Raw genomic sequence first — 18,953 nt, forward strand, 5'->3', positions numbered from 1 at the left:
AACAATATTCACAACACTAAGCTCTGCAATAGAACTCATTAGTTAACCCCTTTAGGCTGGTACTTTAGTGTTAACATCGGGAAAAAAAATCTGACGTAAACACTATTAGTAAAAATGAAATCACACAATTGTCAATGCGATCAAGTGATTTCTTGGCCTTGTATCGGATCATGGGGTATTGCCTAAGCCGCTAAGCACGCCCCCCCCAGGCCGATTATTAATTTCATGAAAGGTGGAAGCGGTGTTAAAGCCCAGCACTGTTAGGACAGCATAGAACGTCCTAACAGCATGAAGGGATTAAATCAGTGCAATCACAAAAACAATGCGTTAAAGGGACAGGACAGTCAAAATTTAAATTGCATTATTCATATAGACCATGCATTTTTAAACAATTTATTATTTAATTTTAATTATTCTCTTGGTATCATTAGTTAAAAAGCATACCTAAGCAGGCTCAGCAGCAGCAGTGCACTACTGGGAGCTAGCTGCACACATATACCTCATGTCATTGGCTCATCCAATGTATTCAGGTAGCTCTAAATAATTTGTTGATTATCCTTCAACAAAGGATACCAAGAAAACAAAATGTATGCTTACCTGATAAAATATTTCCTTTCGGAATGATGATGGTCCTTAGTGCTTCATAATATGTGGGATATATATTAGGTGGTCAAGAACCCACATAGAGCTTAAAAACTCTCCCTCCTCTATTCAGTTCAACGTATAGCCGAGCAGAGAATAGGAAACATATAGGTAGAAAAGACAAAGCAGGGTCTGTAGAGGTGTCAATTAGAACTGGTGCCCAAAGATTTTAATGGGTGGGATCTTTGGACCACCATCATTCCAAAATCTATTTGGCAAACATAAATTTTTTTTTTCTTTCGTAAAATGATGGTGGTCCATAGTGCTCCATAACGTAGGATTAATACCCAATCATGTGATCCATGCAAAGGAAAGGATGGGACAATTTTACTGGCAGCTCCTATTTTGCAGACACTGTGGCTAGAAGGATTTTCCTGCTAAATGCTGCTTTAAGCATAAAACATCAAAGCAATAAGATTTTTAAAAGGTATGCATACAAGACCCTATTGCAGCTTTGCAAATCTGTTTCCAAGATGCATCATTTTTTAAAGCCCAGGGAGTTGCAACTGCTCTTGTAGAGTGAGCTGTAATACGCTTAGGAGATTTTCCCGCCATCATGTAAGCCTTGTGAAATACTTGTTTGATCCAAGAGGCCAACGCTATCGTAGTAGCCTCCTGCCCCTTACAAGTACTGAGCAAACAAACTAGAAGATTGTCAGAATTATTTAGTAGCTTGACTAAAGCTCTGACTAAATCAAGATTATGCAAGAGATGCTCCTTAGAATTAGCAGGATTTGGACACAAAGAAGGAACAACAAGCTCCTGATTAATATTTTCCAAAGAAACTACATTAGGAAGAAAATCATATTTAGTACAAAGTACAGCCTTATACTTGTAAATAAATAAAAATGGAAAATCACAGGACAAGGCTGAAAATTCAAAAACTCTCCTAACTGAAGAGATTGCTAACAAGAACAGCACTTTCCAAGAAAAAAAGCTTGGTATCAATGGAATGCATTGGTTCAAAAGGAGGATCTTGTCGTACCAACATAACTAGATTCAAATTCCAGGGTGGAGAAATAGGTCTCACAACCAGCCTAATTCTAACTAAGCATGGACAACGGTCTCAGAATCAGGAAGTTTAGCCAAAAGAAAAAAAACAGAAAAAGCAGAAATTTGATAATTTGGGGAGTTAGCATACAAATCATTTTAAAGGCCATTCTGTAAAAAATGAAGAATTCTAGGAATCCTAAAGGAATACCACGAAAACCCTCTGGAAGAATACCCCTCAAAAATATAGTGTTAGACATGGATTCAGTGTGGACAGGTTTACTGGATTCCATAAATGTGAAAAGCCATTATTAAGTGCTAAAAGTAGATGGTAGAGGGCCCTCTACACTAAGTTACTCCACTGACACTTGAACACATTATAGGCTAAGGTAATCCTAGGTCTAAGTTAACTTCCCTCAGAAAGTGCCCATAAGTGACCCCTTGGCAGCTCCTGTATATGTACTCACCCCCTCCAGTGACAAAATAACCCTTGTAAGCAGGATTCTTCTTGGAGAACACTGAATTGGAACTCCGAAGGCAAAAATGAGGGGCGAGGCTACTGCCCAGCACAGTGCCACTGCCTCAGAGAGCCTTACAAAGTAAAAAAAAACAAAAAAAAAAAAACACTTTAATAAAGTGTTGCATAAAACTGTAGAAAAACATGCAACATAAACAATATAAACAGCCCCCTCCCCCCCACAGCTAAACAGATTATCTCTGAGGGAACCACTGTTTTCTTAAAGAGCCACACACTCATTTTAAAAAACTAGTGAAAAGGGGATCCAAGTGCTGCCAAAGGGTACAAAAGGGGTGCCAGTAATCATATAGTACCCTCTAGAGTGATGTAGTGCAATAAGTGACCTGATTTGGGTAGAGAAATGTGAGTCAGTGGGAGGACAGGCTAAGTCCCCTGGCTATGCTGTACCTGTGACAGAGTACCTACAAACAGCCTCTGGGCTGTGTGTGTGTGCTGTGGTAAATCACCTACCTGAAGTGGCACCCCTCCACCGGCCTACCAGTCATCAAGCTACACTGAGCTCCCAAATATAAATCCATAAGCAAGTAATTTTAACACCTCTATTCTCAACTATCTCATGTGTGGCCCAGAACAGAACTGAATAGAGATGAGAGGGATTTTAAGCTCTTATGTGGGTTCTTGAATTCCTCTTAGTGTTAGTTATGGAGCACTATGGACCATCATCATTTTACGAAAGAAAATGAAGCAAATGTGATAATAGAAAATTGGAAAGTTTTTAAAAACTATATGCTTTATCTGGATTAAGAAAATATATGGACTTCATGCCCCTTTAAAGAACATACATATGAATCAATGAGTGGAGAAAAGAAGGGCGACTCCTAGTGCAGAGCAATATGGTGTTTAGACCCCGTATCCAAATTCCATGTGTAAGGGTACTCACAATTAGTAGCGCACCCAATGGTGCAAGTGACACGTACTAGGCTATTATAGTGGCCCAGTGCAGATAACCATCAGGATCCCAGATAGAAGAGGTCCCAATAAATCCTTAGTAAATGGCCATAATATAAAGAGAGACCCAAGAAAAGTGCTTAAAAAAGTTTAAAAACTTTATACGAAATATCAAAAAAAGAACAATACAATAAAATTTTGGTAGAATGGTTAAAAACAAACCGTATTATACGCTACGCATTTCACGGCATCTAATGCGCCGTTTCCTCAGGCTGATAATACTGAAGCACTAAGAGTCTCCTATATACCTGCCTCTACCCAATCAATAGCCCGGTAACTCCCTATTAGACAGGTGGCTGCTAATAAACTCTCTTAACCCGTCTACTTGTAAAGTGAAGCAATATATGTATAGTTTCTTATGACACATTGGGAATAATAAAATATGCACATCTAGAAAGCTACATATGTCCAAATGCAACAGATTCTGTTATTAATATATATAACGACATATGTAAATAAACAACATTTGTGACAGGTGTGGTTACAAACCATTTTATACATACATGTTATGCATACAACCTTCATAGAAATTGTCAAATGTGAATAAAGGTCAGATATCATTTGTCTGACAATACATTAAATGATACCGAATGTTTCAGACCTACTATATTTACACACACTATATCTTACACTTTTATACATAGATTACTGTTTAAACGTATATTTAACGACAGAGTTTTTTTATTCGCTCACGCTATCAAACCCACTAACATTAAAGAGACCATCATTGGTTTATGTAGGTTCGTTCTCACGAGTGGCTTTCAGATACAGACTATGCAATAGCATATAGGATTGGTCTAACTGATCACACCTTCTTTAGATACGATTGCTGTCAGATCTATTTGTCTAGCTATCCATATTGTGTCAGACAAATTATATCTGACTTTTATTCACATTTGACAATTTCTATGAAGGTTGTATGCATAACATGTATGTATAACATGGTTTGTAACCACACCTGTCACAAATTTACATATGTCGTTATATATTAATAACAGAATCTGATGCATTTTGACATATGTAGCTTTCTAGATGTGCATATTTTATTATTCCCAATGTGTCATAAGAAACTATATATATATTGCTTCAGTTTACAAGTAGACAGGGTTAACAGAGTTAATTAGCAGCCACCTGTCTAAGAGGGAGTTACCGGGCTATTGATTGGATAGAGGCAGGTATATAGGAGACTCTTAGTGCTTTCAGTATTATCAGCCTGAGGAAACGGTGCGGTAGACACCGAGATACATGTAGCGTATAATACTGTTTGTTTTTAACCATTGTACCAAAATGTTATTGTATTGTTCTTTTTTTGATATTTCGTATAAAGTTTAACTTTTTTAAGCACTTTTTTAAGTCTCTCTTTATATACGGCCATTTACTAAGGATTTATTGGGACCTCTTCTATATGGGATCCTGATGGTTATGTGCACTGGGCCACTATAATAGCGTAGTACGTGTCACTTGCACCATTGGGTGCGCTACTAATTGTGAGTACCCTTATACCTGGGATTTGTATACGGGGTCTAAACACCATATTGCTCTGCACTAGGAGTCGCCCTTCTTTTCTCCACATTCTAGATAGTTGAATCTTGCACTGATTCCAGGAGGAGCTGCCCATCTCTGTGCACAATCCGCTGGGACACTGATAAGCTCCCAGACCGTTTCCCTAGGCATTACCTTTGCCTTCTCTTATTGTGAGTATATTACTTTTAATTGTACTCCATTTTCACAACCAATTGGCTACACTAGGAGGCGCCCTTTTTTCTTCTCTTTATATGTATCAATGTGGTGTATATATAATCCGGTGCTCTACTACATTATACAATGTTATTATTGTATAGAAAAAATCATACCTATACATGAACCAGACACTATTAAAAACCGCAATGAGCCAAACCTTCCAAAACCTCAACATCAAGATACTCAGAGGTAATTTCAAGAACACTCTGGAATAAAAGACATAACTAAATATATTTGTAATACTGGGCTGAATATGTTTCACATTTAAACCCATCTGGATTAGTTATCAAGTATATTTGTTTCATGCCATACCTAACATCTATGTATATGCATATAACTACTATATTACCATAAATTGATATTGTCTATATGTCTATTTCTTGATATTCCATCATATTGTTTAGTATTAATTCCTACATGAGGAAGAGAATAAATGTAGTTTTATGCCAATAAGAACTCAGTATTAAATTACTATAGCCATAGTGTACAAATTCCTCATGAAAAAAAATTCAAATAGAAAATTACACAGATGTCCACTGAGCATATTTAAAGAGACATGAAAACCAAAATTTTTCTTTCATGATTGAGATAGAGCAGTGTGCACTGGTTTAGCCATAATGAAAACCAGGCCTGTTGGGGGTACTTGAGGGCTGCGGATGAGAAACATTGAGAAAGAGCAAACAATTTTAGACAACTTTTGAAATTACTTCTATTATCACATTTGCTTCATTGTCTTAAAATCCTTTATTGAAGGAGCAGCAATGCAATACTAAGAGCCTGCTAAATGCATCAGGTGAGCCAACAAGAGGCATATCAGTGCTGCCACCAATTAGCAGTTAGCTCCCAGTAGCTGTTGCTGCTGTGTCTTGGTGTGAGAGCAAAAGAACAAACCAAATTAGATAACAGAAATAAAATGGAAAATTGTTTAAAATTGCATGCTCTGTCAGAATCATGAAAGTTTAATTTTGACCTTACCGTTCCTTTAATTGTTGAAAATTCTGGATAAGGAAGCAGAACAAGGCAGTTAGTTGTCATTTGCTCCTTACTGCATCTCTCTTCCCTATGAGCAAGCTTACTTCCCTGACCTTTATTCTCACAGCCACTCTCCTACTGGGCACAAATAAACTCAGACAATATTCAAAAATCTGTAAGAAAATAAGTGCAAAGATTACGTCTGCAGTCAGTTAAAATCAACTATTGTCCAGTCAAGTTGTGAAAAACTGCTGCACACCATAGACAGACACACAGCAGTGATCTGACACCTTATCTTCAAGGGTTAAAGGGACAGTCTAAACTTCATTATTAACAAATAAAATCTTTTCTGATATACAAAAGAGAACAGCTAAAAAGACATGAGCAAAAAAATGGCTGCTCCTAGGCTGGTGACTAGTCCTAAAACAAACTTTTTGTGCTAATGTTTATTGATTGGTGGAGCACTTCTCTCTGTAGTGTATAAATTCTATGTTGAGAAAGCGTTACAAAAAATGTGTTGTGTCTTAGTAGAAAAAAAATGGATTTAGTTATACTTACATTCGGCTATTTTCTAGGTTGTCTAAATGAGGATCTCCTGGTGATCTGGAAAATATAAACAGTAAGGCTCATTCAGTAGCTAACCAATAACTCAAAGAGGTCCTTTTGCAGATTACTGTTCCAAACCCCCCCCCCCCCAAAATATATTACAAGTTTACTATCTACTAGCAGCCTAACAATATAGTGTTTAAAGGGCCACTGTAAGTAAATATTTTCTATGCCTGTTACTAACTAACTACCCCAAATACGCTTTTTATCAATAGCATTTCATTAACATATCTCTACCGTATGTCAGAAATCTTGTCTGCAAATTTAGTTGTTTTCCAAACCCACTCCATGGGTATCCTTTGCTCTGTACCAATCCGTTTACAGTACCTAGGTTTCAAAATGGCGCTTTAAACACAAAGTTATTGGTTTAAGTATTTTGAACATGCAGTGCTGAAAATAGTGGGCAGGATAACGTGACATCATCGGCAAATAAAATATATAACTTTTAGAACGTTATGAAACTTAGTTTTGGAGAAAATATAGGTTAGTAGGTTTTAATTAATGTTTATTAACTTTAATATGTTAGTTGTTTAGCTTAAAAATTATAACAGAAAGTAATCCTTTAAGAGGAACAGTTCGTTCATAATCCTTTTTCCCAAAAAAATTATAACGTCTATACATGACTATACAGTTTTTTTTCTAAACTAAGGATTTCTTCAGATATTTGGAGTTGCACAATATGCTAATTTATAATTATCATCTAGCAGCATGACATGAATGAGAAAACTAATTATAACATAATTTATGCTTACCTGATAAATTCCTTTCTTCTGTTGTGTGATCAGTCCACGGGTCATCATTACTTCTGGGATATAACTCCTCCCCAACAGGAAATGCAAGAGGATTCACCCAGCAGAGCTGCATATAGCTCCTCCCCTCTACGTCACTCCCAGTCATTCGACCAAGAATCAACGAGAAAGGAGAAACCAAGGGTGAAGTGGTGACTGGAGTATAATTTAAAAGATATTTACCTGCCTTAAAACAGGGCGGGCCGTGGACTGATCACACAACAGAAGAAAGGAATTTATCAGGTAAGCATAAATTATGTTTTCTTCTGTTATGTGTGATCAGTCCACGGGTCATCATTACTTCTGGGATACCAATACCAAAGCAAAAGTACACGGATGACGGGAGGGATAGGCAGGCTCATTATACAGAAGGAACCACTGCCTGAAGAACCTTTCTCCCAAAAATAGCCTCCGAAGAAGCAAAAGTGTCAAATTTGTAAAATTTGGAAAAAGTATGAAGCGAAGACCAAGTTGCAGCCTTGCAAATCTGTTCAACAGAGGCCTCATTCTTAAAGGCCCAAGTGGAAGCCACAGCTCTAGTAGAATGAGCTGTAATTCTTTCAGGAGGCTGCTGTCCAGCAGTCTCATAGGCTAAACGAATTATGCTACGAAGCCAGAAGGAGAGAGAGGTAGCCGAAGCCTTATGACCTCTCCTCTGACCAGAGTACACGACAAACAGGGAAGACGTTTGTCGAAAATCCTTAGTTGCCTGCAAGTAGAACTTGAGGGCACGAACTACATCCAGATTGTGTAGAAGACGTTCCTTCTTTGAAGAAGGATTTGGACACAAGGATGGAACAACAATCTCTTGATTGATATTCCTGTTAGTGACTACCTTAGGTAAGAACCCAGGTTTAGTACGCAGAACTACCTTGTCTGAGTGAAAAATCAGATAAGGAGAATCACAATGTAAGGCTGATAACTCAGAGACTCTTCGAGCCGAGGAAATAGCCATTAAAAACAGAACTTTCCAAGATAACAATTTTATATCAATGGAATGAAGGGGTTCAAACGGAACACCCTGTAAAACGTTAAGAACTAAGTTTAAACTCCATGGCGGAGCAACAGTTTTAAACACAGGCTTGATCCTAGCTAAAGCCTGACAAAAGGCCTGGACGTCTGGATTTTCTGACAGACGCCTGTGTAACAAGATGGACAGAGCTGAGATCTGTCCCTTTAATGAGCTAGCCGATAAACCCTTTTCTAAACCTTCTTGTAGAAAGAACAATATCCTAGGAATCCTAACCTTACTCCAGGAGTAACCTTTGGATTCGCACCAGTATAGGTATTTACGCCATATCTTATGGTAAATCCTTCTGGTAACAGGCTTCCTAGCCTGTATCAGGGTATCAATAACCGACTCAGAAAAACCACGTTTTGATAAAATCAAGCGTTCAATTTCCAAGCAGTCAGCTTCAGAAAAGTTAGATTTTGATGTTTGAATGGACCCTGTATCAGAAGGTCCTGTCTTAGAGGTAGAGACCAAGGCGGACAGGATGACATGTCCACTAGATCTGCATACCAAGTCCTGCGTGGCCATGCAGGCGCTATTAGGATCACTGATGCTCTCTCCTGTTTGATTTTGGCAATCAATCGAGGAAGCAGCGGGAAGGGTGGAAACACATAAGCCATCCCGAAGTTCCAAGGTGCTGTTAAAGCATCTATCAGAACCGCTCCCGGATCCCTGGATCTGGACCCGTAGCGAGGAAGTTTGGCGTTCTGGCGAGACGCCATGAGATCTATCTCTGGTTTGCCCCAACGTCGAAGTATTTGGGCAAAGACCTCCGGATGAAGTTCCCACTCCCCCGGATGAAAAGTCTGGCAACTCAAGAAATCCGCCTCCCAGTTCTCCACTCCCGGGATGTGGATTGCTGACAGGTGGCAAGAGTGAGACTCTGCCCAGCGAATTATCTTTGATACTTCCATCATTGCTAGGGAGCTTCTTGTCCCTCCTTGATGGTTGATGTAAGCTACAGTCGTGATGTTGTCCGACTGAAACCTGATGAACCCCCGCGTTTTTAACTGGGGCCAAGCCAGAAGGGCATGGAGAACTGCTCTTAATTCCAGAATGTTTATTGGTAGGAGACTTTCCTCCTGATTCCATTGTCCCTGAGCCTTCAGAGAATTCCAGACAGCGCCCCAACCTAGTAGGCTGGCGTCTGTTGTTACAATTGTCCAGTCCGGCCTGCTGAATGGAATCCCCCTGGACAGATGTGGCCGAGAAAGCCACCATAGAAGAGAGTTTCTGGTCTCTTGATCCAGATTCAGAGTAGGGGACAAGTCTGAGTAATCCCCATTCCACTGACTCAGCATGCACAATTGCAGCGGTCTGAGATGTAGACGTGCAAAGGGTACTATGTCCATTGCTGCTACCATTAAGCCGATCACCTCCATGCATTGAGCTACTGACGGGAGTTGAATGGAATGAAGGACACGGCATGCATTTAGAAGCTTTGTTAATCTGTCTTCTGTCAGATAAATCTTCATTTCTACAGAATCTATAAGAGTCCCCAAGAATGGAACTCTTGTGAGAGGAAAAAGAGAACTCTTCTTTTCGTTCACTTTCCATCCATGCGACCTTAGAAATGCCAGAACTAACTCTGTATGAGACTTGGCAGTTTGAAAGCTTGAAGCTTGTATCAGAATGTCGTCTAGGTACGGAGCTACCGAAATTCCTCGCGGTCTTAGTACCGCCAGAAGGGCACCCAGAACCTTTGTGAAGATTCTTGGAGCCGTAGCCAATCCGAATGGAAGAGCTACAAACTGGTAATGCCTGTCTAAGAAGGCAAACCTTAGATACCGGTAATGATCTTTGTGAATCGGTATGTGAAGGTAAGCATCCTTTAAATCCACTGTGGTCATGTACTGACCCTTTTGGATCATGGGTAAGATTGTCCGAATAGTTTCCATTTTGAACGATGGAACTCTTAGGAATTTGTTTAGGATCTTTAAATCCAAGATTGGCCTGAAAGTTCCCTCTTTTTTGGGAACCACAAACAGGTTTGAGTAAAACCCTTGTCCTTGTTCCGACCGCGGAACCGGATGGATCACTCCCATTAATAACAGATCTTGTACACAGCGTAGAAACGCTTCTTTCTTTATCTGGTTTGTTGACAACCTTGACAGATGAAATCTCCCTCTTGGGGGAGAGAATTTGAAGTCTAGAAGGTATCCCTGAGATATGATCTCTAGCGCCCAGGGATCCTGAACATCTCTTGCCCAAGCCTGGGCGAAGAGAGAGAGTCTGCCCCCCACTAGATCCGGTCCCGGATCGGGGGCCCTCGGTTCATGCTGTCTTTGGGGCAGCAGCAGGTTTCCTGGCCTGCTTGCCCTTGTTCCAGGACTGGTTAGGTTTCCAGCCTTGTCTGTAACGAGCAACAGCTCCTTCCTGTTTTGGTGCAGTGGAAGTTGATGCTGCTCCTGCTTTGAAATTCCGAAAGGGACGAAAATTAGACTGTCTAGCCTTAGCTTTGGCTTTGTCTTGAGGCAGGGCGTGGCCCTTACCTCCTGTAATGTCAGCGATAATTTCTTTCAAACCGGGCCCAAATAAAGTTTGCCCCTTGAAAGGTATATTAAGTAATTTGGACTTAGAAGTTACATCAGCTGACCAGGATTTTAGCCACAGCGCCCTACGTGCCTGAATGGCGAATCCTGAGTTCTTAGCCGTAAGTTTGGTTAAATGTACTACGGCCTCCGAAATGAATGAATTAGCTAGTTTAAGGACTCTAAGCCTGTCCGTAATGTCGTCCAGGGTAGCTGAACTAAGGTTCTCTTCCAGAGACTCAATCCAAAATGCTGCCGCAGCCGTAATCGGCGCGATGCATGCAAGGGGTTGCAATATAAAACCTTGTTGAACAAACATTTTCTTAAGGTAACCCTCTAATTTTTTATCCATTGGATCTGAAAAAGCACAGCTATCCTCCACCGGGATAGTGGTACGCTTAGCTAAAGTAGAAACTGCTCCCTCCACCTTAGGGACCGTTTGCCATAAGTCCCGTGTGGTGGCGTCTATTGGAAACATCTTTCTAAATATTGGAGGGGGTGAGAACGGCACACCGGGTCTATCCCACTCCTTAGTAACAATTTCAGTTAGTCTCTTAGGTATAGGAAAAACGTCAGTACTCGCCGGTACCGCAAAGTATTTATCCAACCTACACAATTTCTCTGGTATTGCAACAGTGTTACAATCATTAAGAGCCGCTAAAACCTCCCCTAGTAATACACGGAGGTTCTCCAATTTAAATTTAAAATTTGAAATATCTGAATCCAATCTGTTTGGATCAGAACCATCACCCACAGAATGAAGCTCTCCGTCCTCATGCTCTGCAAGCTGTGACGCAGTATCAGACATGGCCCTAGTATTATCAGCGCACTCTGTTCTCACCCCAGAGTGATCACGCTTGCCTCTTAGTTCTGGTAATTTAGCCAAAACTTCAGTCATAACAGTAGCCATATCTTGTAATGTTATCTGTAATGGCCGCCCAGATGTACTAGGCGCCATAATATCACGCACCTCCCGGGCGGGAGATGCAGGTACTGACACGTGAGGCGAGTTAGTCGGCATAACTCTCCCCTCGCTGTTTGGTGAAATTTGTTCAATTTGTACAGATTGGCTTTTATTTAAAGTAGCATCAATACAGTTAGTACATAAATTTCTATTGGGCTCCACCTTGGCATTGGAACAAATGACACAGATATCTTCCTCTGAATCAGACATGTTTAACACACTAGCAATAAACTTGCAACTTGGTTACAATCTTATTTAACAAAAACGTACTGTGCCTCAAAGAAGCACTAAACGATTAAATGACAGTTGAAATAATGAACTGAAAGACAGTTATAGCATCAATCCTTAAAAACAACACAACTTTTAGCAAAGGTTTGTTCCCATTAGTAAAGTAACAATAATTAAATTTGAAACATAAAAATTACAGAGCAACGTTTTTAATAACAGTCAATATATAAGTCTCACAGCTCTGCTGAGAGAATCTACCTCCCTCCAAAGAAGTTTGAAGACCCCTGAGTTCTGTTAGAGATGAACCGGATCATGCAGGAAATACAAGAGTAACTGACTGGAAATTTTTGATGCGTAGCAAAGAGCGCCAAAAACGGCCCCTCCCCCTCACACACAGCAGTGAGAGAGAAACGAAACTGTCACAATTAAAACAAGCAACTGCCAAGTGGAAAAATAATGCCCAAATATTTATTCACTCAGTACCTCAGAAAATGCAAACGATTCTACATTCCAGCAAAAACGTTTAACATAATAAATACCTATTAAAAGGTTTAATGTACTTTTAACAGAGTAATTCCGGTGAAATACCATCCCCAGAATACTGAAGTGTAGAGTATACATACATGTCATTATAACGGTATGGCAGGATTTTCTCATCAATTCCATTCAGAAAATAAAAACTGCTACATACCTCAATGCAGATTCATCTGCCCGCTGTCCCCTGATCTGAAGCTTTTACCTCCCTCAGATGGCCGAGAAACAGCAATATGATCTTAACTACTCCGGTTAAAATCATAGTAAAAACTCTGGTAGATTCTTCTTCAAACTCTGCCAGAGAGGCAATAACACGCTCCGGTGCTATTGTAAAATAACAAACTTTTGATTGAAGTTATAAAAACTAAGTATAATCACCATAGTCCTCTCACACATCCTATCTAGTCTTTGGGTGCAAGAGAATGACTGGGAGTGACGTAGAGGGGAGGAGCTATATGCAGCTCTGCTGGGTGAATCCTCTTGCATTTCCTGTTGGGGAGGAGTTATATCCCAGAAGTAATGATGACCCGTGGACTGATCACACATAACAGAAGAAATAATATTTTAAACGAATATATGTAGTAGATAAAGTATCACAAAATATCAGGCTGAAAAATTAACTGGAGCCAATTATCCTCAAGGATAATGGTGCCATTATAAAGCAACTTTCATGTTTTGTACAAACTCAAAACTAACTTAGACTTGTACTCAATTAGTACTTGATGGCACCGATGTTATGCACAGAAAGTGTACAGGCATATCTGTTTTTATCCAGACTGGTGTGATTTTTTGTTTTTATTAACATAAATGGCATATTTACCCCTAGTATTATGCTGATAAGAGTTAATTATATTCAAAGATGCTGCAGGAATGCCCCTTCAAATGTGGTGGGTTGTTTCTCTAGCCCACTCTCCACTTTGAAGTTGATTTCTGCCGATTCCTCTTGTTTATATAGCTTGTATTATTATTATTATTATCAGTTACTCATAGAGTGACAACTGATTCCACTGTGCAGCTTTTCTATAACCAATACTGAATTTTTCAGTGCAGGTGGTGTTTTCTAACAGTGAAACACAGTCTATTTCAATTGACAAACTAAAAGGAAAAGGCGATACTTGTTTACAATTTGGTGCACTCCAGAAAGTGAAATTGATCTTTTGGAACATATTAAAGGGGAACAATTACAGTACAATGTTTTTTTTTAGTTTTTTTATCTTATTTAATCTGAAGGTAAAAAAGCAACGTCAACATATAAAAGTTTTTACTTGTATTAGAGATGGGTCAATACTGCTAATTCTTAACACTGAAAATGACTGATGGTTTCAATACAGGAACAATATTTGCATATGTTTTTGATAAAGCTAAAGAAATTAAACTATGTGATGGGTGAATGTCAGTATATTTGATGTTGGAATAGCAAAATTAAAAAAAAAAAAAAATGTAATTACTTTTAATTTTCCTTTGACTCATTGTCAATATTATCTAGGTATTGAGGACCCATCTTTACAATATATTGCACTTAGAAATATTGTTCAAATATACAATGTAACTATTATTGTTAAAGTTGTGGTTAGAGGACATTTTCTCCACATCACACCATCAGACTGACTAGTCACTATAATAAAGTCAATGATTTTCAATAAAATATCTGCAAGCTTTGCAATAAAGGTAATTTTGTTCAGTGAAACTAAAAAAGTCTAAAAGAAACTAAAACATTAGGCATGCTGTTTTGCAAATTGTCTTGAAGAGCTTAAACAAAGGTACAGCTAGAAAAACCCAGGGCTCATCTGTGGCCCTGTATTGATGGATAATAAAATTTATAATGGGAATTAGGAAAAATAAGTTCAGCTTAGAGTTCATAGTACAAATATAATCTTAGAGACATAAAAATGCTCTAATTTGTCTGAGGATTTTCTTATTGCAATATTTATTCCAAAGGCGCTTAAACACAAGAGACAAAATGTGTGCAGGCACCAATCGGCAGCTAGCTCCCCACTAGTGAAGGATATGTGCCTATTCAACAATAGATACCAAGAGAAGAAAGCACATTTGAAAATTAATTTAAAAAGGTTATAAAAATGACAAGCTCTATCTGAAAAAAGGACAGTTAAGGACCAAGGACGTACATAGCATTCCAGATGCTCTCAGGGTATTGCAGCAATGCCTCGGATATTGAGGCATCATGCAATACCCTTTAGGCAACTACCAATGCAGAGAGGGCCACTCTGTGTCCCTCTCTGCATCGGCCAGCGATGGTGCCAATCGTTAGTGGTGTGGGAGGGTGGCCCATCACTGGACCAGAGTTCCAGTAGTGAAGGCGGGTGCACGCGAGGAGGCGGGCGCCCGCTACACATAAGTGTACTATGTGAAGGAGGGAAGCAGGGAGAGGGAAGCAGGGAGAGGGAGGGGGGAATAAATGTTGGGGAAAGGGATCTGGGAGGGGGTATGGTATTGAGGGGGGCAGCTACACTACAGAAAAATGGGGGTTTTATTTTTTTTATTTAAAAAAGCCTATTATTTTAGTACTGGCAGACTTTCTGCCAGTACTTAAGATGATGGCGTCAATTGTGGGGTGGGGGAGGGAAGAAAGCTGTTTGAGAGGGGTCAGGGAGGGATCAGGGGCTGGGATGTGTCAGGTGGGAGGCTGATCTCTACACAAAAATTAACCCTACAAGCTCCCTAATTAACCCCTTCACTGCTGGGCATAATACAAGTGTGGTGTGCAGCAGTATTTAGTGGCCTAATTACCAAAAAGTAATGCCAAAGCCATACTTTTCTGCTATTTTTGAACAAAGGGGATCCCAGAGAAGCATTTACAACCATTTGTGCCACAATTGCAGAAGCCGTTTGTAAATAAGCTCAGTGAGAAACCTAAAGTGTGAGAAAAAGAGAAAGTTTTTTTTATTTGATCGCATTTGGCGGTTAAATGGTGGCATGAAATATATACTAAAATGGGCCTAGATCAATATTTTGGGTTGTCTACTAAAAAAAAATATATATATACCATGTGAAGGGTTATTCAGGGATTCCTGACAGATATCAGTAATACAATGTAACTCGCTAATTTTGGGGGGGAAAATGGTTTGGAAATAGCAAAATGCTACTTGTACTTATTGCCCTATAACTTGCAAAAAAAGCAAAGAACATGTAAATATTGGGTATTTCTAAACTCAGGACAAAATTTAGAAACTATTTAGCGTGGGTGTTTTTTGGTGGTTGTAAATGTGTAACAGATTTTGGGGGTCAAAGTTAGAAAAAGTGTTTTTTACCATCATATTTTATAAAAAGAATTTATAGTAAAATATATATGATATGATGAAAAACTTAAATTATGCTTACCTGATAATTTTCTTTTCTTCTGATGGGAAGAGTCCACAGCTGCATTCATTACTTTTGGGAATTCAGAACCTGGCCACCAGGAGGAGGCAAATACACCCCAGCCAAAGGCTTAAAAACCTCCTCCACTTCCCTCATTCCCCAATCATTCTGCCGATTGAACAAGGAAAAGTAGGAGAAATATCAGGGTGAAAAAGGTGCCAGAAGAAGAAACTAAATTACAGCCGCATCATCGATAAATGCGGGCGGGGAGCTGTGGACTCTTCCCGTCAGAAGAAGAGAAAATTATCAGTTAAGTATAATTTAAGTTTTTCTTCTTAAACGGGAAGAGTCCACAGCTGCATTCATTAATTTTGGGAAACAATACCCAAAGCTATAGAGGACACTGAATGCAAACAAAGGGCAGGTACAGAAGGCGGTCCCTTGAAGGGCACCACAGGCTGAAATTACCCATAAATACTGAAAAACAAAAATAACTGTCCATCAGTTAAACAATCAGCATGCCGTGCTGGAGACCACTCAAAATCCTTAGATTCCACTGAGCACAAAGCCCCCAGGCTCCCAAATAGCACAAACTTACCCCAAGGAAAAGCAGCTCCACCTACCTCCGAAGGAGAGAACATAGTACCCAAAAGGAGATCCAAAGGACCGTCAGAATAGGTAAGAAACCCCAAAGACAAAGCAAAACGAAGGTTATTACAGAACAACCACCCAGGGAAAAGAACTTTCAATAAAGCCCAACTCCCAAAGAGACACTCCCAACCCATGAGAGAGCGATCGCGAGGAAGAACAAAATCCCTCCACAGATCCCCTGACACAACACCATAAAACATATGGTGCACCAAGGAAGCCACAAGCTCCCCACGGAACCCTAGTCTAGCAGACACAATCGCTAAAACTAGCCACATATAGGTAGGAAACCTATATCAGGACCAAAGGAAAAAAACTGATCTCATAGACATGATGGAAAAACCAACTGTCCCAGCAGAAAAAGAGGGCACTCTGTGCCAACACAGAACTACAACTGACAGAAACTTGAGTTCCAGCTCCCGGGCAGTAAAGCTAACCCTAAGTCAACATGGGACTCCATCCCTTAGGGTGCGCTGAATTATCAACGGTAACTGCCAACCAGGAAAGTCCAGATCCTAGAAGACAACCAACATCAGCAGCAATGCAACCAATGGAGGAAGGAACACCTGTGAACTCCCCACCAGGGAGTATAACAGGGACAACAAAATTAAATGGTCAGACCCAAGAGAGCAGACAGATCCCCGATCTCTCCTCCAAGAAATGGACCCAACTCACAAAAAGGGCTGGTAACGTCCGCCTCAAAAGAGAGTGCAGGTCCTAAGAGGAAACTACCCATTGGAGAACCCTCTAACCAAGTAATAGCAGCTGGCAAGCTACTATGAATCTATGATAGAAATATAAAGCTTGCTAGCACACATTCCAAGTGCAAGTATCTGCAGCTGGTTACAAACCTTTCACTTACAAGGCAGTGAAGCTAACCATCAGGCTACTACAGCTGGCTCTACATGTTCTGGTTACGAAACCCATACACAGTTCCCGTCTCTAAGAAGGAACAATCCCAAAAGGGAAGATAGGGCACAGAGCTACCACGATACCCTAGTACCAGAGCCAGCCCCCCTGACATCCCACACGCAAGGAGGGAAGAAAAGAATCCTCGAAAGAGAAGATAAGGACCCAGAGGGTCACCATGGAAACTGTATATTTCCAAATCCTCCCCAAAAGCCATGGAGACCACTTCCCCAGAAGTAGGCAAAGCAAAGAGACCAAAGAGAATGGTAAAACAATACCATTGAGGAATAACCAAACGTTCATTACTACCATCTCAGTCGAGACAAACAAACAATCTCGAGCCTTAAATGCAAAAGTTGTCACTGGCGACAACCGAAGATCCACCTGAAGGGCAGCAAACTAACCTTCAGGCAAATACCACATTTCTGGAATAGATGTGTAGGTGAAGGAGCACCTCCAACAGAGGCTTAAGTAAACTTGGATGGAGGATACAGCACTGAAGTGTATGTTACAAGTGTGATTCAGACAAAACAATGTCTTAAAATAAGAATGAATGTAAAGCAAAATAGTGCTGATAGAAGATGACTAAAAGTACAGCAATGAGCAAGAAATGCTAGAGTGTGATGTCGGAGTTATTAGGGTACTCAGATATATTGCTAAAGTGCATATAGCAGGAATTTAAAACAATGCGTACTGCAGTGCTTGACAAATCTGTTTAAAAATTAGAAGCCAGTAAGAATACTTAAGAGCCAGGCATATTTTTAATAGCCAGACAGTTAGATTTGTAAATAGATATATGGAGAATAACCCAAAAAGTTAGGAGCCAGGGGTCAAATTCTAGGAGCCAGTGGCTCCCAGGCTCCTGGGTTTGTCAAGCCCTGGCGTATGGGAATACTAAAATTGCAATATTAACTGTAACTATGTTATACACAGTAGTAGAACAGTTTATGTATATATAAACGTGGCTCAAGTAAATAGCTAAAATATATATAGCAGGTGCATGTAGTAATGCAAATTAGGATGACAAAGTTAGAATATAAACTGAAAATATGTAGCTCGAATGTATTTCTAGAAAATGTAACAGGTGGGTATCGACAATGCGTATTAGGATAACAAAGTGGCAATATTAACTGCAATTATGTTGTAAACAGGAACAGCTAGCATATTACAAAATAAAATATTTAATATGTAATAAAACGCAATCTAAAACATTGGTAAAGTTAAACACTGGTTTTAAACAGAGATTGTTGAGATCGTTGATAATAAATAAGTATAATTGTGCTCATAGATGAAAAAGATTGGCCCAGTGAGAGGGTTTATTGAACAGGGGGGACTGTAATCATGTTTATGTGATTTTGTCTGCTATTGTGTAGTGATACTTGGGCTCATGGCTTTTCGGACATAATGGCCTTACCTCATCTTGTTGCGCAGTCCTAGGAACTGGTGCGTTTTTTTGGCTTACACGGTGCATCACGTAACCGGGTGTGGTCACATTGTATTCCATTTCCTCACATTGACCGAGTGGTGACCGAGAGAGTCTGTTCGTCCATGTCCGGTTCACAGGAGGTGGTGAGTGCCCCAGCCA

The 18,953-nt window shown here is 39.9% G+C and overlaps 1 protein-coding gene across 2 annotated transcripts in view; it reads right to left on the reverse strand.

The window, feature by feature from the left end:
* The window catches only part of UBE3A (ubiquitin protein ligase E3A), a 274,247-nt gene that overhangs the window by 198,560 nt on the left and 56,734 nt on the right, over positions 1 to 18,953 (reverse strand). For both annotated transcript variants that reach the window (XM_053707716.1, XM_053707717.1), the window contains exon 2: positions 6,389 to 6,433. In XM_053707716.1, coding sequence (XP_053563691.1) covers positions 6,389 to 6,433 — 45 coding nt within the window. The remainder of the gene's footprint in view (positions 1 to 6,388; positions 6,434 to 18,953) is intronic.

Source organism: Bombina bombina, chromosome 3, assembly GCF_027579735.1.
Source record: "Bombina bombina isolate aBomBom1 chromosome 3, aBomBom1.pri, whole genome shotgun sequence".
NCBI classification, from domain to species: domain Eukaryota; kingdom Metazoa; phylum Chordata; class Amphibia; order Anura; family Bombinatoridae; genus Bombina; species Bombina bombina.